The sequence below is a fragment of the Melospiza melodia genome, chromosome Z (assembly GCF_035770615.1).
Source record: "Melospiza melodia melodia isolate bMelMel2 chromosome Z, bMelMel2.pri, whole genome shotgun sequence".
Lineage (NCBI taxonomy): Eukaryota > Metazoa > Chordata > Aves > Passeriformes > Passerellidae > Melospiza > Melospiza melodia.
Window position 1 is genome coordinate 56,079,264 of NC_086226.1, and position 22,074 is coordinate 56,101,337.

The 22,074-nt window shown below is 37.4% G+C and overlaps 1 protein-coding gene across 2 annotated transcripts in view; it reads right to left on the minus strand.

Annotated features, from left to right (window-relative positions):
- Positions 1 to 22,074, minus strand: part of FANCC (FA complementation group C) — a 62,630-nt gene that overhangs the window by 9,358 nt on the left and 31,198 nt on the right. For both annotated transcript variants that reach the window (XM_063180392.1, XM_063180391.1), the window contains exons 4-11: positions 21,498 to 21,617; positions 20,644 to 20,708; positions 18,397 to 18,561; positions 15,200 to 15,356; positions 7,931 to 7,983; positions 5,249 to 5,348; positions 1,766 to 1,841; positions 876 to 957 (exon numbers count right to left, since the gene is read on the minus strand). In XM_063180392.1, the coding sequence (XP_063036462.1) occupies positions 876 to 957; positions 1,766 to 1,841; positions 5,249 to 5,348; positions 7,931 to 7,983; positions 15,200 to 15,356; positions 18,397 to 18,561; positions 20,644 to 20,708; positions 21,498 to 21,617 (818 nt within the window). The remainder of the gene's footprint in view (positions 1 to 875; positions 958 to 1,765; positions 1,842 to 5,248; positions 5,349 to 7,930; positions 7,984 to 15,199; positions 15,357 to 18,396; positions 18,562 to 20,643; positions 20,709 to 21,497; positions 21,618 to 22,074) is intronic.

Sequence of the window (22,074 nt, forward strand, 5' to 3'; positions counted from 1 at the left end):
AAAAGACTGAATGTGGCACTTGGTGTTGACAATGTGTTATTAGGTCATAGGTTGGACTTGATGATCTCAAAGGTTTCTTTCCAGCCTAGGAGATTCTGTGATTCTACGATCTTGTTTTGCAAGTCTGGCTGGCCTTGGTGTTCTATGTTTATTTTTATATATTTCAAGTTTAAAATCAAAATTAAATTGGTTTTTCTGAATTTAAAAGCTGTACAACATTCTTTGGACAGCTAACTCTCAGAGCAGACCTAAGCAAGCAAATTTGTATCCAAGCGCTATACAAGTCAGGTTCTCATCACACTCCTTATAAGAAAGAATTACAAGGCAGCAGCAGATAGAGATGTATGCTTTTTCATTATTTTCATATGGTCACAGAACATCCCCTACCAAAGCATAATTCATGTAGACAAACAAACAAACCCCAAGGGCAGCAGGTCAGAAACATGGAGTGACAGCCCAAAGATTAACACAACAAAAATGACACTGCAGTCTGGCAGTCATATTTATGAAAATAAGGAAGTTTGCAGCTTGGGCATTTCTACAAGCCTGCAGAAAGCCAAGCTCCTTCATAAAACAGGGTTAAAAGTTTTGAGGGAGAAATGGGAGAACAGACAAGTAAGCATTTCCATTATGCAGCTAGATGCTTTTTGGAAGGAATGACAAGATTTTGTTTCCTGGAGGCTTATTGGCCAGGTAGATAGATGCTATAAAGCTCAGGTTCAGAAAGTAATCCAAGTCCTATTCTTAAAAATAAAGCCCAACTTAAAGAATAATAAGAAAATTATGAAATACAGCCACTAAAGACTTCAAATGACATGACCTTTCACAAATTAACATGAAAAGGACAAAAAGTTTGAAGATCTTATACTGCTTACCTAACATTTGTATCTTCTACTATTGCTTTGAGCATATCCGAAATGTGTTTCACGTGATGAGACCAATACGTAGTTGGGAGTTCTGAGGATGAAGGATGAAAACAAAACACTTAAAATCATAGCCTGTCTACTAGAATGTAACACTGAAGCATTAAGGTAGTTACAAGATTTCTCCAAATTGATTAAGTTATAATGAAGTATTGAAAATTTCATTTCAAAATTTCCCAATTTTAAGCAATATCTGTTACTGTATTTCATACAACAATTCATTGATAAAGCCATGGAAGGAAGTACAGCTAGGAATATTGAAATGAGGCTTATGTTCCTTTGCAACCACAATATTAATATTAATATATAATCAGTGCAGTAGTATTTTTAGAGGCTCTTGTACAGATCTTTAATTATTGTCCATAAAAAAATTGTGCCAAATTGAACAGTGGTTTCTTGAATGTATGTATGAATAGGAAACCTGAAAAAAAGTTGGGTTTGCAACCTAAAATATCAGAATTCAAGACTCAGAAAGAAACAGAAAGCCTGTTTCCTGTGAAATACATGTGAATTTTTCCATAATGACAATTACTGATACTATAACATAACAAGATTGCAGTATTTTTACAATCTTTTAACATGGCAATCATTCCTACATAATTATTCTTTGTTATTCACTTCTGATTTAGTTTTCTTTAAAGTTACATCAGTAGTATTGTTACATAAGAACCAGATGTTCCTGCAGAAAAATACATTAAAAGAATATTATGAAAATTGCTAAATCAAACACAGCCTATAGAGGAAATGCCAAAAAGTTATCTCTATCCCTTTTAAAGTTATTTTAACACATATACAGATCTTGCAGACTCATAATGCTGCAAATACTTTATGAAAAAACTTACCAAGAGGATGTCTGACTAAACTTCTAACAAGAGGCTGGTGATGGTGTGGGAAGTAGGCCTTCAGTGGAAATTCATACTAAGACACAAAACCGTTATTTTAAGAGGTTTCTGGTCAGTTTTCAAAACAAACCCACAATGAATAATCTCATCTAAGGCAGTAATTAACAATACACACAGAGGCAAGAAAACAGAAAATTAACTCTAGTTAATTTTAGGATTTGGCATTAAAAGGGGGATATTTAGGAAATGCTTGCTTATAAAAACTAATTATTTATAGATTTTAAACATATATGCATCAAAAAAGATTCAGAGCATGAAGAAAATTATGTTACTAGTCTTATATTTTTCCCTGTAATCACATAAGTTTTCATTCTTAATATGCAGAGCTTAAAAGAGGCACTAGTTTTATTTCATTTTCCAGTGTAAACAGATTCACAGATGATATTAAACGAAGAAGTAATAACATCTACAGAATCTGAGGGTGTTGTGTAGATTATTGCCATCTGTTCAAAAATGGAAACCTAAACTTCTTAGGAACTGATCCAGCAGCAGGTAGGGCAGTCACAGATAACAGACCTGCCCGGTTTATCTGAGAATGTGTGACTTGTATGCTGTGAACACGGCTTGTGTAACTGAGACTAGCAGTATTAGCACACCTCTAATCTGTTCTGCAAACATGAACTACAGGCAGGTCTAACATGGAGCATGTAGGTGCAAGTGCAACACCAACTCCCCCTGAGACAGACAGAAAGCCAGCCAGGCCCACATGGTGATCACTGGCACAAAACCTAGCTGGAGTCCAGGGCACAGCAGGGTCAGCACTGGGCAGAGTCTTATTTAACATTTTCATTAATGAACTGGATGAAGGGGCAGCAAGTTCCCCTGGCAAGTTTGGTGATGACACAAAACTGGGAGGAGTGGTTGATCCATTAAAGGGTTGTGCTGCCATCCAGAGGGACCTTGACAGGCTGGAGAAATGGGCTGACAGCAGCCAAATAGATATCAACAAAGAGAAAGTATAAAGTCTTGCACTTGGGCAGGGATAACTCCAGGTATATGCTGGCGGACACCCAGCTGGAAAGCAGCTTGCAGAGAAGGACCTGGGGCCCCAGTGGACACCAAGGTGAGTGTGAGTCAGCAGCGTGCCCTTCGACAGAGCAGTGAGTGGCATCTTGAGCTGCCTTAGGCAAAGGATTGCCAGCAGGTCCAGGGAGGTGCTCCTTCCGCTCCCCTCAGCACTGCAAGCAGACATTCCAGCAGCCTAACCTGAAGTACTATGCCCAGTTAATGCTCAGTTAAATAAAGGGCCACAAGGATCATTAAAGGATCAGAGAACTTCTATGAGGAAAGACTGAGAAGGCCTGAAGAAGAGAAGGCTCAAGGGGTATCTTACCAATGTATACAAATACCTAAAAGGAGGGTGCAAAATAACAGAACAAGGGTTTTGGCAGTGGTGCACAGCAACAGGATCAGAGGTAATGGCACAAACTCAAGCACAGGATGTTCTGTCTGTGTATCAGAAAACACTTCTGTAATTTATCTTTTCACTTCATTTTCACTGTGATGTGGCCAAGCACCACCACAGTTTGCCCAAAAAGTTGTAGAGTCCCACCTGGACACAGTCCTGGACAATTCGTTCTACGTAGCTATGATCTGGAGCTTGGGAGTTGGACAAGATGATATCCAGAGGTCACTTCCAATTCTCAAGCAATCTATGATTCTCTCATTTACATCTTTGAATCTCCATACCATTAATCTTTCTGACAGCTGCCACACTGCAACAGAGATTCACTCTCCTATCACACAAACCTGTGAACTGCCAGACACGAGCCACTTCTTTGGCAAATTTTATGGATGTACGTTTGCCTAGAGTTTTTTCAGTTAACTGTCTCTAAATTCTGAAGGTCTCAGTGAACTCACTTCATCTTCTGTCATTAATGTTTTTACCATTCTTCTGCTTAATGCTACTGGAGCACTTTATGTCCTGTCAAGGGCAGTCAGATAACACAAAGACAGATACCTTATGAATATATGTAATGATGGTATGACCAAAGGGGAAAAAAGGGATCTGACTGACTTAAAGTTTAGGAAGCAATCTGTACCCGCCTTTTTGCAAGTTAACTAAAATTACATTTGATTCATAAACTGTGAGACGAGGGACTTTTAATTCTATCATTGAAGATAACTTAATTAGAACTTCATTACTTAAACAGTATACAAGCTAAATAAAGTAAACTCAATATTTGAAACCACTTTAGAAAAATGGGCTGCAGTCCATGTTAGCTGCTAGCTAGCAATGCCAGCAGGCAAAGCACCTTCACCTTCAAGAAAATGTATCAGCTGCACAGCAGGATTAGCTCTTGGGAGTCTGATGGGTGTGGAACCTCTACGTTCTTTCTCACCCACTGATCCCCACCTGGGGCTACACAGTGTGTTGTTGCCATGCAGTCAGGGTGGCACAAGATCATCATGCACAGCACTAATGTATTAAGCAAGACAGCTGCCTGAAACCAGAAGACAAATTCAATCACACTGCTAATTAAAAGCCAGTATGTCACAAGTTTCAAGAAATCCCAGTATTCTCTTAATTACCATTTCCCTCAAAAAGATGCAAAAACTCATTTTCTTAAGTTTAAAGTGGAAGGTTTTAAATGACAAGTTCTTCCCAAACTTGCATCATACGGATTTGATGAACAAGATGGTCAGAATGTGGCCATGTGATTTGGGAATCTGAAGTCAAGATTGCAACCTGTAAGTAAAGTAAGATTTTTCATATCTGTATTTTGAAATTTTAAGGTAAGAAACTGATCTGGCTCTTGTTTAAATTAGCACAAAACAAATTCTATTTAATTCAGTTCAGTAAGACCAGTACAAAAACCTGTGCAGCAGAAGAAAGACTAAGCTGGAAAATTTGAAAATTTAGACTAAGGAAAATTTCAAAGAGACCACTGTTGAGGGTCAGGAACTGAAACCAGTATGTATTCTGGGTCCCAGTATGTATTTCTCTGTTTCTTTTACCTTCTGAACAGACAAATATGACTATTCAATATCCTTCTTATAACTATTTAGGGGACTAGAAATGGGATTGTTATCTCTGTTTCATTTATTGTCAAAGACCCTGCTTCTGCAAAAGAAAAATGCATTTAGCATTTTTCCTCCTTTTTATCAAAGATGAATGTTCATGTTCACTCTACAGGCAGAGACCTCAGCATCAGGGAAACAGAGCCAGGGAAAAGCACTTTAGGCTGATGGACTTGAGGGTTAAGTTAGGTAAACTGCTCTTACGTGCTGGTTTCTTGCTATAATTTTATAGCGCAGGTGAAGATGTTTGAACTGAACTTTGGCATATCTATACAGCTACAGAGGGATGCTATTATTTACATTCAGTCACCTCTCTTAAGAGTAGAATTGGGGTTTTTTCTTGAAAAATTTTGCATTTTGTCACTGGAGAAAAATAAGAAAGAGAAAGAGATCTTGACTAACCTGTTTGTTTTTATTCTGATAAGCCTGAAGGAAGAGCTGTGTAAACACCTGTATAATCGTCATAACTTCTGGGGTTCCATCAGTTTCCATCAGTGCATTCCTATGCATTGAAAAGTTAGATATGACAGATCAGATAATTATTCTGCCCATCACACCACTGTTAACTGAATGAAAGAAAAAGGTATATTTTTTGTATGCTGTAGATTCAAACTGAGTCTGAGCTCATTACACCACTAACAGAAATACTAACTTTGCGGGCTTTTTAGATTTTATTTTTAGTTCAAAAAAAACCAACCAAACAAACAAAAAACCCTCATACACAACTCCTACAAATAAATTAGACTTAGTAAATATATACAATATACATGCAGACACATAATTTACCCTACCTAAATAAGTATACAATTAAAAAGACTTGCACAACTTTATTAACCAAATTTGGTGTCTGATCAGTTTATTGCATTCAGAGCAACTACTCCCATGATTGAGTTCAGCATACTTTATAGTGTTTTGTGGCATCCCATAGGCCACTCTAGAGGTTTACAAAGGTAAGTGCTTCAACTTGCCTTCCATAGAGCAAAATAACCTTGAACAAATGGAGCAAGTGGAGAAAAACACATAGCAGCAATTCTCATTCTCTTATTTGAAAGATATATAGTAGAAAGGAGAAAAATTTTCAAAGTAAGTTGACAGTGAGATACAAGTATTAGAGAATTGTTTCATTCCTCCTAGAATATATGAAGAGTCAACACATTACTGTAACATAGAAATGTCACAAAACTACAGGCAAATATAATCACTGGTAAAAAAACAAGAAATAGTGCATGGAAACTCAAGATAGTCTAGGTGTATGGACTTCTGTATAGCCACACAAGGCAAGAAAACATAGCAAGAAACATTGGGAAATAAAAGCAGTAAGTAATATCACTGTGATAAAATCATACAGAACAATTAATCTCAATATGTATGCAAATAGCAGGAGAAGTTATTACAGAAAGAGATACAATGCTTAGATCCATACTTCCAACAGAACACTAACCCCAAATATAAAAGAAATTTTGTGCCAGCTATAGAAACCTAACACAGTTTCCAAGCAAGGAAGTACATTTTCTTTATCAGCAGGTCTCTAAAATCTCATATGTGACTACAACTGGAATAGTAACTTAACATCTGCACACCACTTGATAATAGTTGTAAGGACATAGAGAAATAGAACAAAAATAAAGAGAAGGCTGCGTAAACCAATTGGTCTGCAAAAACCAGCTAACATATACAGCTTCATGTAAGTATCAAGAGAAGGTGAGACAGTATTCTTAAAATACACCAACATTTTAATACCAACAATGTAGAGGGACAAGCACACTAAGCAGAAACAATTCAAAGTAAAGAAAGGGAGCAGAAATGTAGGCTTAGAAACAGGAAAACATCATTTTTTAAGACAATTTGAAACACTGATAGAAGTGCAAAGTTTTACCAGGAAATACTGTGTTGGACAAAGCCCTGCATTAGCTGAGAAACATAATTTTATCCATTTCTACGTCTACCAAAGGGGAAGGATGCAAAAGAGTAGTGAAGTCATGTGTTTTTTAAAAAAAATATTCCATATAGCATGACCTTAAATAAGCCAGGAAGCCTGGACAAATTTTGTCTCCCTGTACTATCACACTATACAGTCTCCAGCCTAAGACACCAACACACATCTGCTGGAGTCACATCAATTTTTAAATGCATCTTGCTTTGGGAAAGTGATGAATCTCAACTCTTCAGAAAGTGCTCTCTGTGTGCAGACACACAGAGACCATAGCAGCAAAGGACTGCCAGGGCAGTGACTCCCAAGTGGCTCCACTCTCACCATACAGTGTCGACAGCCAAGCCTCTTCTGTTAGTGCCTGCACAAACCTGAATGTGCACACAGACACACTAATGCCCCCACACAAACGCACCTGGGAGCCCTGTCTTCATAAGAAAGGAAACACTCGATGAGCAAAGGATGTCAGTCACTAAATTCATTATTGCTGTATTGGAATTGTTAATACTGATAACCCTGGCAGTAGATCTACTTAAAATTAGTAAGTATTCAGTCAAGTGAAAAGAAGAGAAAAGCCACTGAAAACTGAGTATAAAGGATTTGAAGCCCCTGCGTGGTAACCAATATATTGGTTGCTTCAAAATAATTTTAATACATTTAAAACTGAACTCAGTATTAATAGGTGGATCAATAGTTGAAGGCCATTTAGAGCATATCTAACATAAATCCTGAAATATATAAGCAAAATGTAAAAGAGGCTACACCAGTAAGTGCAAAAGGTTTTGCTAAATGCTACCTTCATGTTGGCATGGGCCAAGCCATTTCAGCATTTAACATTTTCACCTCAAAACTGTATTTCAACCACAAATCTCTACTGAAGTACAAAATAAATGACAAATTTTAAAGGCTAAAATACACTGTAGTCAACTGTACCAATGATTATTATGATGTAACTTTCACTTAAAGTTGATAAGATTTTTAACATTTTTCATTATTTTCAGTGTACTACACAGAAAGGGACTTTAGAGAATACAAGTAAAGAAAAAGATATCCTGAAATTATAATATGTTGCAGATTATAGTGCTGTTTCTGCTCTTGAAGAAAACCTCAGTGTTTAAATTTAAAGCCCCTCCCATAGTAATTTCAAAACTTACTTGAAAATTTCATTTACAATTCTGAAAATAGCAGGATGGCTTGCTGCTTGTGGCTGTTGATAATCAAATCAGAAAGAAAATTAGGTATTAATAAGGAACAACTCACACAACTGTCATTGCATAATTTACAGCTTAACTCATTGATGCTATTACACAGCCATTATTAAACTGTAACTCTAAGATCAACTCTCACTAAGCCCTCAGATTTTCTCAGGATTAGAATTCTTAGGATTCTCCATAGCAAGACCAAGCAGGCTCAACAGCTGACAAATGCAAACACCTGGGATCCCAAACTGTTTATGACAACAATCACTACAAATACTGAAGGCGGCAGACAGAAAGAACAGGTCCTTGCATGCGATTGCTAGAGGCTAGCCACAGGGAGTAGATTTTCAAAAAGCCTTCCTTTCCTCTCTGCAGAAAATCCTCTCAGGATGCGCTTTGAGACTCTTGCTACATGTTCAAAATTAAATTCCACAAATTAAACTGATTTTATCACCTTTGTCTTTAATAGTTTTGCATGCATTTTCATCCCAGATATTTTCTCACAGTATAATCTTCTTTTGTGAACTTCAGTGTTGCTAGTACAAGCTAATTGTCTCAGTGCATAAAAAAAAAATTTAACTAGTGAAGCCTTTTACCACACTACCACACAAAAGACTGTTTTGAGAAAGTTGTTATATTAAACATGCACCAGTAAACAAACTGCTTTCTAATTCCATATTCTCAGGCTTTTATGGAACACCTAGAAAAAAGCCCACTTACACATTTCCCAAAAGTACTAAGTTGAAAAGCAAATCCTCACTTAGTGTCTCTTATGTCAGTGCCTGAAGATTTAGTAAGAATATAGTTCTTGAACAGCCTAGAGTAAAGCATGTTTAGTAAAATGCATTATATAAACTTTAGGAAGCATGGTATTTATAAAATTTCATTTATCAATACAGCTTAAAGTGCATAATGCACTACTGAAAACTTGTATGCACTCATTTCAAGCTAAAAAGTACCAAGTAGAAAATTAACATAACACTGTAATAATCTATATAAATTATGTTTATAAAAATAAGCTATCATAATTATTATAACAATACTAATAACGATTAAAATAATATCTTTTTAATTGTACACGGGGAGAACAAGGACTTTGCTTGCTACGATCCGTACATGATGACACCAGAAACCAAACCACCCTTACTAAGAGCTGCTTGGCGGAGCTGCTCCTGCCCGCAGCTGCGGCCGTGCAGAGATGGCACAGCTCTGCCCCGTCCCTGCGCTATGGAACGGGCGCCACCTCCCGCTCCAGAGAGGGGCAGCGCCCCAAATCCCGCCGGAGCAGCCGCGGAACCCCCGGCAGCGGGCTGCAGGAGCCACGGGCCCCCCCTCGCCCGGGGGTCTGCTTCTGCCTTCGTGCTTTGTTTGCTTCTTTCTTGGTTTGCGGGAAGATTGGACTGTATCTCCACAGCTGCCTGCTGGATCCAACCATCCTGAGGTGCTGGAGAGCAGTGCAAAGTGAGAGTGTGCCTTCAGTCCAGCTGATTCCGTAATTCCTCCCCTGTCTTTCAGACTCTCTACCCACCTTTGCACGCACACTTCTCTGGTGAGGAACTCACTGTTGCTTATGACAGGCTGGATACAAACCAGAAAGGGTCCACCAGAGGATCAGCTGACAGAATGTGCTGTATACAACAATGAAAAACTCTGCACGTCTTCCTGGCAGACAGCAGCAATCTAACCGTATCCACTATCCACTAACTAAGAAATCATAGTTAATAGCCCCTAGGGTTTTATCTAAACTACTGAAATCAATATGATTGATATCTCATCACTGGTAGTCAAAAGGGAAAAAACAAAAAAACAAAACCCAGGCCCAAACTCCACTGTTACCAAATTTCACAAGCTTTTGATCAATGGACTGTATGGAATTAATTTGCAAGCATTCAAGAACAAGCATGCTGTGATAATGCAAAATTCTGCCCCACAATTTAAAGATGCCCTTTGTGTAACAGGTCAAGAGCATGCAGCACAATTCTGCTGCTGCTAAGAGCAGTTCTGGAATTTGGGAGGGATTATCATTTTCAGGAGGGATTTTAATAAAATTTTCTTCTTGTTGACATTATCTCCTTACATTTTCAAAATAAAAAGGCATTTTACATTTCAATAATCTTGTCTGCAACTATTCAATGCTTTTCACAGAAACCAAACCCTATATATTGTTCAATCACTTCTAAAACATGCACAATACAGACAGCACAATACACACTAAACAAAAAGATTCAAACACAGAGAATTGGAGCTGCATGTGTGGTATTATGATAGAAAAAATGTACTTTTAACATAATGTTTTCCAGACACTAGTCTTGAAGAACTATACCACTTATGTATCTGTATTATTAGAAAGCAGAATCTGAAACAACTTATTTATAACAGAAAGCCAGAAGTGAATAAAAAAATAAGAAAAATACATCTGTATCTACAGTAAGCAAGTAAATGGGGGGGAAAAAGAGACAGAATAATCTGCTTTTTATTCATATCACAGAATTCTCTGTAACAACCACAAGAATAAACATGGGGAACTAAACATAGCCAAGGTCATACAGATTTGAGGTGGTAACTCTCAATTTTCAGACTCACGTGCAATTAATTGGACATGACACTTCTAGAAGTTAAGGACATCTAACTTCAGGAAACTACTACAGTGCTGTGTTTCAAAGGTTGTCTGCATTTTCCAATTGTATATTTGTATGTCTGAATTTTATTTTATATTTACCAGTTTAAAATAGGAAATGTTACTTTTTTCTTATAGGAAAGGCCAAATGTGTTTTTATTTTGAAGAATTTATTTTTAAAGCACAAATATATTTTTACAGAAGTTTTAAAAGTCCCTGAATCTATCAACATTAAGAGTAATTTTCTCTACCCTTCCTCTTTTCTTCCCCATTAATGCCTCTTTTACTGGCCCTGTGCATTGGAGAGTATTTTTACTGTAGAGCTCAGGGACAGTGGGGATAAGGCTGAGGGCCTGTGGGTGACAGGCAGAGGGAAGCCCACAAGGCAGAGATCCTGCTGGGAGTCTGTCACAGACCACCCAGCCAGGATGAAGTGAAATATTCCATCAGTGGATGTTTCGTGGTCACTGGCCCTTGTTCTTGTGGGAGACTTCAACTTGACAAATGTCTGCTGGAAACTCAGCACAGTGGAGAGGAGACATTCTAGGAGGTTCCTGCAGTGTGTGGAAGGTAAATTCCAGACACAGCCTATAAGGGAGCCTACCAGGGCATGCCCTGCCAGACCTGCTGCTCACAAACAGGGAAGGGCTGTGGGACGTGTGGTGGTCAGAGACCACCTTGGGCACACTGACCATGGAATGACAGAGTTTCTCTGTTCTTGGTGAAGTAAGGAAGGGATCAACAGAACCTCTACCTTGGACTTCCAGAGGGCAGACTTTGGCCTGTTCAGGACACTGGTTCAGAGAGTCCCTCAGGTAACTGTTCTTAAAAACAAAGGGGTCCAGGAAGGCTGGACATCCTTTAAGAAGAAAATTTTAAAGGCACAGGAGCAGGCCATCTCCATCTCCAGGTGCCAACAGATGAGATGGCATGGGAACTCAGAGACAAAAGGAGAGCTTATGACCTTTGGAAGAAGGGGCAGGGAATTCAGGATGTCATTAGGTCATACAGAAAGAAAACTAGAAAGACAAAACCTCAACTAGAACTCAATCTGGCCACTGCTGCGAAAGATTATAGAAAGTGTTTGTTTTTACAAATACTTTAATTACAAAAGGAGGGCCAAGAAATATCTCCATCCTTTACTGGACACGGAAGGAAGAGAATCCCCTGTTGGGGATGAGGAAAAGGCTGGGTACTTAATGCTTTCCTTACCACAGTCTTTAACAGCAAGCTCCATTATCCTCAGCCCCCCCTGAGCAGGTAGACAGGGATGGGGAGCAGAACAGAGCCCCTGCAACCCAGCAGGAAGTTATGAGTGACCTGCTCTGCCACACAATCACAAGTCTGTGGTTTCAGACAGGATCCATCCAAGGGTACTGAAGGAGCCGGCAGAAATGCTCATTAAGCTGCTCTCCATCATTTATCATTAGTCCTGGCTGATGTCTCAGATGTCTGAAGGTTGGCCAGTGTGACACCCACCTACAAGAATGGTGGAAGGGTGGCCTGTCAGCCTGACCTTGGTGCCAGGAAAGGTTATGGATCAGGTGACCTTGTGCACCATCACACTGCACATATAGGACAATCAAGAGATCAGGTCCAGCCAACAGGGATTTGGGACAGGCTGCCTGACCAACCTAATTGCCTTTTATGACCAGATGACCTGCCTATTGGGTGACAGAAAATTTGTGGATATTGTCTACCCAGACTTTAGCAAAGCACCTCATTGCAAGGGCACTGAGGGGCTGCAGCAAGTGCAGAGAAGAGCAACGGAGCTGGTGAAGGGTCTGGAACATCCTGTGAAGAGCAGCTGAGGGAGCTGGGGTTGTTCAGCCTGGAGAAAAGGAGGCTCAGGGGTGACCTTATCACTCTCTGCAACTGCCTGAGAGGAGGATGCAGCCAGGTGAGGATCAGTCTCTTCTCCTAGGCAACCAGTGACAGGACAAGAGGACAGAATATCAATTTCTGTGTAGATCACTAATAATTTTGTCAGTTAAACATTAGAACAGGCTGCCCAGGGAGGTGTTGGGAGTCACCATCTCTGGAAATGTTCTAAAAACAACTGGATGTAGCACTTAAGAGTCGTATTTAGTTGACATGGTGGTTCTCTCAAAGATTGGACTCAATGATCTTGGAGGTCTTTTTCAACCCTAACAATTCTACCATTCTACGCTAACAAGGTGGAAAATAAAATGCAACAAGAACAGATGGCTCATAAAGAAGAAGACGACAACAAATTTTAAGCCCTCTCAAACTACTGCACTTTTCTTGCAACACACTTTTGAAACAAATAAAACTACTTTGGAAAGCTATCTCAGAATCAAACAGAAACTAAATGACACCAATTTGATCACATCTGTTTTTAAATACATGGGTTTTAAAAATCTGTGTATACACATATCTATCCATTCCTGGTAAAACATACAATACTAGTATGTGTATTTACTGTACGTTTAGTTGTTAATACAGACATACAAATCCTAAAGTTACTTCAGAAAGGAAGACATCCACTCACCCACTCAATTTCAAAGAAGCTAAGAGACCATCTGTGATGGTCACTTCAATTGTTTTTATTACTTCTGAGTAACTATAGAATTTCCAATACTAATTTCAGTTTAGCCACAAACATACAAACATAATAGCATGCCATACAAACACAAGTTAGTGGACCATCACACAACAATTACTCTTGGAATTAAAATATGTGAGTAGTACATATCAAGTTTATTTCATCAGGGAAGTACAGTAGTTTACAACTATCTGTGTGCCTTAGATCTCAGTGAGGTTTATGTGCAGTATGATTATTGTATTAAGACACTTTATTTAGGTAAGTTACTCTGATAATGAAATTATGAAATAGCTGATTGAAGTTTCCTTCTTAAAATGTACTATAATCAAATCACTAACATCACTGACTATTTGTCCTCTAAAGGTTTTCTTCTAGGTAGGAAAGTAGAAATCTAGTTTTGTCTCGTGATTCCACTATTACCATATCCATAAGGTAAACAGAGCTTACATCCTAAACACCAAAATCCAACTGCCAAAAAGTTCAGCTCCACATTCCTAAAAAAGTATTTAAATATCCTTTAGGCAAGCTAAATTAATATACTGTTGGCTTCAAAGTGCTGACTAATTTAATGTCACACAAGTATCTTTACAGTAAAATGAACATGTTGTACAAAACACCATTACGCATCTAGACCACTATTTCAGGATCACATTATTTTCCTTCTATACTGCCTCTCTGAAGCTTCTCATCCAGCTGTTTTTACCTGTTATGCTATCTCACATATATGCACCCTGCCTCTTATCAATGCCTATCAATCCAGCTGCCTACTGCTCTCTTCTTTACAGCTCCATTCATTCCATTCTTTGTCCACAGGATGTCCTCTCTAAACCAGCTTTCAAAGCTGCTGCACTGGTCTTGTGAATATCTTATTTTGAAACCACAAAGTCTTTGGAGTAGAGGCAAGTAAAGGCAACCTAATTGTGCTAGCACAGTAATGTTCCATTCTTTTCAGAGATCAGGATGTGAAGGAAACTGAAAGATGAAGATTTTTATTAAATTACAAAAGCCAACATTTGAAACAAGTATTTGACTATTTTAAAAACATATTTTATATTTATAACCTAGATTTAGATATCTTTTTTTCCTCAGCCAGTATATGGTATAGTACCAGACACTATATAAAGTTTACAATATATCTGATATAGAAAAATTATGCATAGGCCCTCTATGCAGTCTTGTTTGCTGTAGTACCTAAATCCCCAGATGGCATACGAAGAACTGCTGACATCAGGGCATTTATGATATTTGCAAGTATTGTAATGGATCCCTAAAATAGGAGATTTCCAGGTTCAATTAAAAAGGAAGAATATGTAACAGCAGCATTTTTTTCCTCACTAGAATATGTACTCTGTAAGCAGTTTCATAGGCTGAAAATAAAACACCATATGCCATTCATTAGTTCTGTCATTTTATGAAACATATAATTTGACTGCATAGCACACATGCTATTTCACACTGCAATTAACAATTATATTTACATTTAGCACTGCAACTAGCTCATTATTTTGGAAAAAGTACAGTGCCAGGTTTTCTCATAGGGAAGATTTTTGGTGCTCTGCATAACACAGCATCTGAAAATAAATTTTAATTACAGGTTAGCAAATGTTTTGCATTAAGAATTGTATTCAGGCTTGCAAACAAAACCAAGTAACTAAGCAGTCCATAACAAGGGACTCCAGCTGTTCAGACTGCTGGACAAAGAGCACAGAGATCGAAGTAAAAACAGAATCAAATCCTTCCTGGCCAGAGTTCATAATTTTTTAAGACAGAGAAAGGTACTCAGCACCCTCACCACTGGGATTTGTGTTTCTTTACCCATTTTTCATCACTGGATGATATCTTTTTTTCTCTTCTACCAATTCATTGTAAAAACTAAAAAATTAGTGATGTTTGTAAGACTCAAGATTTGGTTTGAATTAACAAGTTTTATGTCCCATAATGGGCGTTTATGCTGATGCATGTCTCTACGCTGACATATTTGAAAACTGTCACTCCTGAAGCATGAAAGAGCAGTATCAAATGAACCTTATATTGCACATACCAGCAATGAGTCTTTCATGACACGAGCCACTTCTTCCAGTGAATTCCACCGAATGGAAAACAACTGGTCTAAAAGATGTAAGGCAGCCTTTTCAAGGCTTGGTAAGTGACGAAGCCAAAGGCTGAAGACAGCTGATTCAGGAAGGGAGATCTTCTTCCTGGTTTAGAGAGGAAGATACTGTTTTACCTGAGTAACTAGAAGGAAGACAAAAAAAAATTTACTCTTTTTTTTTTGGTGTTTTTTTTTTTTTTTTGGTTTTTTTTTGGTTTTTTTTAATATATTGGGGAAAAAGTAGACACAAAGATCAACCTGAAGCAAGAGAGAGAAGATCTTGTTTACAGTAGCCTGTTCAATAGCAAATCATAATAGCAAAGAATGACAGGAAATCACCATCATCTACAAATGCAACTTTACCACATGTGTTTAAAACCTAGAAATTTGGTCACATTGCAACCCATCAAAGGGAAACAGAATGTTTAAGTCTGGAGTTCCCTCCCTCTCTCAAGAAAGGTCCTGTCCCTGTGCTCTCTCAAACCCAGATTAGTTCCTGCAGAGAGCTACTGACAGATGAACAGGAAGGTTTCTGCTGTATAAGCAAAGCATTACCTATCTTTGCAGAGAAATAAGGAAGAAACCCAAAACCAACAACAACAAAAAGGAAAAAAAAAGATAACAAACAAAGAAAAAAATATTACTTAGAGATAGCTAAGTCTTCAGCCCACCAGCACTGACCAGAGCTATACAACAGACAAATAGTTAAGAAGACAAGTTATCTCTTCACCTAGAGACTTCAGCTATTGGTGTTGTATCACCACAAAAGAAAAGGCACAGTGTGGACCAGCATGAATCAAAATATACTAAACTAACCTCCCAAGAAGAGATATCACAGCACAAACACCCTAGAATATTTTTGTAGCTATTGTGATAGTTGCATATTAAAAGGTGCAAAGAAAAACAATATATAAATAACAATAAATATTTGCCTTAGTCTTAAATCAAGTTAAGATTAAAAAACCTAAAATTAGGCTGGAGAATACATGCAAACTAAAGCTCCTGATAAAAGAAAAACACCAGCAGAAAGAATACTAAGCCGTTTTAGGATCTATTTTCAATGTATTTATTCTGCCATGAATAGTTGTTTCATTATCAGCTCTCAGAATTCTGAATTTCACTTAAAAGCCTGTATTTTTTCCACTCAATATTATGTAATGACCTTAAAGTACACATGAGGAGACAAGAAATACATTGAAGTACCCAGAAATTCAAAACTGTAAAGCAATGTTCAATTTCAGGATACTGTTTTATTAAATATTACTATTAAAGCACATACACACATGAGAGTAAATAAAGAATGACAAGAGATTAGCTGATTTTGCCACTATCAACTTTCTTGTTGTTTTTGTGACAGCATGGTAGATATTATAAATATTATGTCAGGAAAAGAAAGCTAATAAGCTTACACAGAGGTGCTGCAACTGTAAGATATAAAAAACCCTACAGGAAGTTAACTGTAGTGATTATACTCCCACAGCTGAACTTGCAGATGTCCCCACCAGGACAATTTTGAGTTCTTTGGAGCCCTGCAAGTGCTGTGCTCTCTGGGGCAGGTTCTACCCATGTTCAGAAAAAAGACATGTTCAGAACTCAACAGAGTAAAGGAAAATAGAAGTCAATTGTCAGAGAGGGGAAAAAAATAAAATACAAGCACATTCACATTAAGACCACATGAGTTCAGTGACAGTCCAGGAATATATCATGCAAAGCATGTGCGATCCTGTACCTCTCTCAGGGAAACTTTTGCAAACTGCACTTTTGCTGAGGACCCTGCAAGAGTCACTTAATCAAAAGCCATGTGAAATCAGGTATATTTGTTCACTGTGATAAGCAAGTAGCTCAACAGTCAATAAAAGAGACATTTCTTTCAGTCAGAAGAACCTCTTACTACCATCCAAAGAATGGCCTTACTCACGACATGAAGCGTCAGAATGGTCATGATGGACTGCCCATCAGCTTACTGATATGAGAACAAAACATCTGTACAGAACCTGTGAACTTGCTCTCAAAGTCTTTCAGACTTACGGAACATGAACAGTCAGAAGCCACAAAAGATGGACAAGTGGAAGGGTGAAAGACAGCCCTGTGCTTTTGAGCACATCTTTCACTACCAACTGCCACATTCACACTCCTTTTTAATTCCTTTTCCTCGACTTGTAGAAACATGCATGGATTAGTTACTGTACTTTTCCATTAGTTATCTATTTTTGTCTGGAGCCCTCAATGGATCACCACAAAAATATTCATTAGAACATCTCAGAAATCATGATGCGTAGAGAGGAAGCAAGTAAGACTGCTTAGAAAAGGGGAGAAATGGATAATTGACACAAAATGTTCACAAGGGACATTTTCTAGTATAAAAAAAATTTTTATAATACAGCATTTCAGGTACAACTTGAATAAAGCAATTCTCAAGTAAATGCAGGATGTGCTTTCCCTGACATTTTCCCTTCATGGCATAGCCAACCTTGCTGTTTAGGTTCACTCAGCTGGTTTCCATCCATTGACTAATTTTATCAGAACAGTGGGTTTAGTGGTAGCAAAACAAGCAGAGCTGTATTTCACAAATTGCTCCTCTTTCAGACTCATTAAAACGAATCTGCTGAAAACTAGAAGAATTAAAAATCTGGAGAAGCAATTTCACAAAAAAAAAAGTAAAAACAAAAAACCCAAAAAACAAACAAAAAAGCCCCACCAAAAACAAACAACAAAAAAACCCCAAAAACAAAGCCCCAAAAGAATTATGAAAACATCAAACATAAGGATCTGTCTTACAGAAAAACTAAAATCACTCCCAAAATGTCAAGTTAGCAAAGGCAATACACTTATATGACACAGAAATGACATTTCATCACAACTTCCACAAAATTCTTAAAATCTATTGGAGGTTTTAACCTCCTTTTTAGGGAATAGGTGAGACAAAGTCACAGTCAATATTTAAAGCTGTTATGCCACATTTTGTGCATAACAGCACAGTAAAATTATGCTTTGGCCCACATCCTTAGCTCTGTTATTTGACTGCAAGGGAAATACCTTTCTAGAAAAGTATACAGTGCATTCAGCACACAAACCTAGAAAAAGGACATTGAATTGAATTTATAGTCTTTATGAAGAAGCAAAACAAAACAAACCCTGCTACTTACTTTAAAAAGGCCTCATTCACAGCCTCTAGAAACTCCAAACTGAGAATTTCTTTTGATGACCCTCCGTGGTAAAGAAGGAGAGTTTCCAGCAATGGAGTTAGATCAGGCAAAGTAATGAGAGGCACACAGAAAATGGAAATAGCATTCACACGACTGGCTGAAATGCTGAGGGAAAAAATAAACACAGTTCATATTTCAGAAAAGTCATAAATTCTAAACTGTTAAGGAAATAAAAGAACATTAATAATTACAGAATACTAAATGTAAGACATGCATACCTAACTGCTCAAAAATTATTTACTAGAATGACTGTTGACATATAATTTCTTATTTTGCACAGAATTTTAAGAAGTCAGATAAAATTTTGATATTTAGGTGCTCAAAGCAAACCATGTGAGGGATATCAACACAACTCTGAATTGAACCCAGTTGTGATGGCTCCATCACCACATCCTTACTAGTAGACACTTCACTGTCTTTCCCAGTGAAGGAAGACTAAAGACTCATAGCTCCCAGGCAAGTTTCCTGGAGCCCCAGAAGAGACAGCCTAACTGCTTTTCAGGCCTCCTGTTGCTTTTTTTAACCTTTCTTTCCTCTTAACAGAAACAATTTATGAATCCTGCTGTCTTCAAGTGCTCAGCTGGAAAAATTTTGTCTTACAGATCTATATCTGAAGAAATATGTAGTCCCTTTGGACCTTAATACATAAACCACTTGCTGGATCTTCTCACTAAAACTACATGGTTGGAAATGGTTAAAGACAGTGGAATCTGGAACATAAAATATGAAAACTTTGGAACTTTAAAACGCCAGAGACTAGATTTGCAAAAAGAAGTCACAACTTTCCCAGAGAATATATATTGTTTCTAGCACCTAAAATTGTAGCATTGACAGGAAGATACTTATAAAGACCAAGAACTTCGAAACACTGAATTCCAGCAAATTAAAATATTGTCCTATATTGCTTGTAAAAGGCTTCCCTGAGTTCCTGCAAATTTCTCCTGATTCACTAAAAGAAGTGCATTCTCTGAAAAAATCTGAAAGTATTTTCTTTGAGGAGTCACCAATAGGACTTCAGGACCTATTGGTGAGGACAGGGAATTAAGAAGGCTGCTCACCAGTATGGACATGAGGTACTAATCATCACTATTTAACCAGAGAGAGAAATAAAACGAAACATTTTCCAAGATGCACATTTCCGAGTAATTACCTGATTAAATATTTGTTTAAGATTTCTTATACTGAAATACTTCAAAATGCACTTTTGTTACAAGTATTTTTGTAAGAATGGTAATTATTGGGATGATCTGATTGTGCAGCAGTATTTTCTAGGATACACAGACCTGAAACTCTAAATCTGTACCCTTTACAAAATTATGTTTCTAATTCCTTATCTAGGATTAGCAAAATTCAGCAGATGAATTTACTCTTACTTAACTTCAGAAGAAAAACCCTGTGAAGACAGTTTTGTTATAGATAATCTTCAAAATATGTTCTTGGAAAATAATGCACAATCCACTCTACTGTGTACAATGAATTTGCAACTATGTTATCATCTGAATTTTTAAAATATCACTAAATGGAAAAAGGAGAAAATGTACATCTCTAAAAGCAAACTACTTTTGTCTCTGGAACTTGAATGAACATCCCTATCATAATTTCTACACTCAAAAATCAACCTAAGTTCAAAGTTTTCTCTTTTTTCCAGCAGAAATCAGGTATTTTTCTTCCCAACAGTCTCAACCAACTTTACAGCTAAGTCTGTTTCACCCTACTTTTAAAAATGTTGGCATTTAGTTTCTACATGAAAAGAAACTTCATGATACTCCTCATTAACTGCGTCCATAATTTTAATACTAAAATCAGTTCTAAACAAATTCAGGTCATTTAATCTTCCTTACCAAATATCTAGATGCAAAGAGGAAGGGGAGGATAACAGCCAAGTTAAGCCAAGAAAGGCATAAATCAGACAGCAAAAGGACATGATCATGTAACAAAGAGTGACAGCAGCACCATTAGCAAATGATCTTTGAAGGTCCCTTCCAATTCCTCTACTACTGCCAGGTTAAGTACAAACACTTACATGAAGCCAAGCTTACCAAGCTTGTCCACACCTTAAATTATCTAACACATGTATCCAAAACTTTTCAACTGAAGCCTAATTTGCCCAAGACTGTAAAATGATCCTCACTGAACTGTAATGACCCAGACCAAAACATATTAAACCCATGTTTAGATAACACCTACCTCTCCTGCATGTTAAGTCCATTGCACTGGTTTTCCCTGAGTTCTGTTACTAATGAAACAACCATCTGTTAAACAAAATAAAAGTAAATAAAATACATTACATTTACTGACAACAAGCAGACATTAGTTGCATGGTTCTCTGTGTGACTGTAAAGGATGTACTGTAAAGGTTAATAACTTCCTTTGTTCATCTATTTTGATTTTTTAATTTTTTAACTATTGATGTCAAATTAAAGCTCTCCAAATCACTGAACAGACTGTACTGCAAAATGTTATTTTACACATTATATACTTTATACATTTTAAAACAAAGAAGATACTCATTTCAGCTCTGCTTCCCCAAGAGTAAAGGCATAACGTTCAGAAGGGCATTACTAATGATTTTTACATACTTTGTCTAATTCGAGTCAACATATGAAATATTCTTCCCATTATTTTTATATATCTTAAATAGAAAAGTGACTTTAGCCAACATTTAGGGTTCATCTCCCATTTTAAACGCAGCAGATACAGTAAGAAAACATTCAGAAGTTATATACTAATACAAAACATTATATTTATAATTTTAACTTCATGGGTAAAAAACAATGATAGGTTTTTCTTTTGTTATAGTGCAACAGGAATTGGAATTTTGTTTCTATGAATATTTATTATAGTGTAATCTAATAAAAATTTCTCATTTGTCCAAAGATCTCCCACTTCATTTTTTCCCTTAAAAGGTTGTAAAAGTAACTGAGGTAAGAAAAGATAAACAAAGTTCAGTTCATGTTCCTTATCACAATGACAGCTCCATGTAGGTGCTTATAAACTGGTGATTTATTATTGTCAAAATCTCAATTACACCAAATACTTACATTTTTAACCAAGTGACAATAATAATCTGCTGACGTGTAGCCCAGAGCTGATATGAACGTACTGGTTTCCGCTTCATTACTTTCCCACTTAGAAGAAGAAAGGAGATGGCACAGCAAACTCTGAAAAATCAACAGAATGGCAATGAAGTTCCAGGCTAACACAAGCTTTGTAGAGGGATAGGACAGCTATTGAACTCTGCCTGGGGTAAGGCCTTTTGATCAGCTGTGTCCATTTTACACCATTGATACAGAAGAGCAATCAGCCCCACCAACCATAAGGAAAATGCTGCAGCTGCTACAGTCAAATGTTGAGTCACACACACCACAAGATTTCAGCAGCTGTCCAATCTCAATGGAGACCAGTCACATCAAAACCACAGTCTGTAGCTAGGTTCAGTTCTCTGAGAGCCATTTCAATCACCTGTAGTCTTGATCAGTACCATGATCAAGAAGTGCATGAGTGTAATTAACATCTACTTTTCCATATCACTTCTTCAAGATGCTCCAGGATTCAGAGTCTGGTTTCACACTGTAGTTTGCCTAATTTCCTCATTATTTTGAGAAGATGATGATAAAA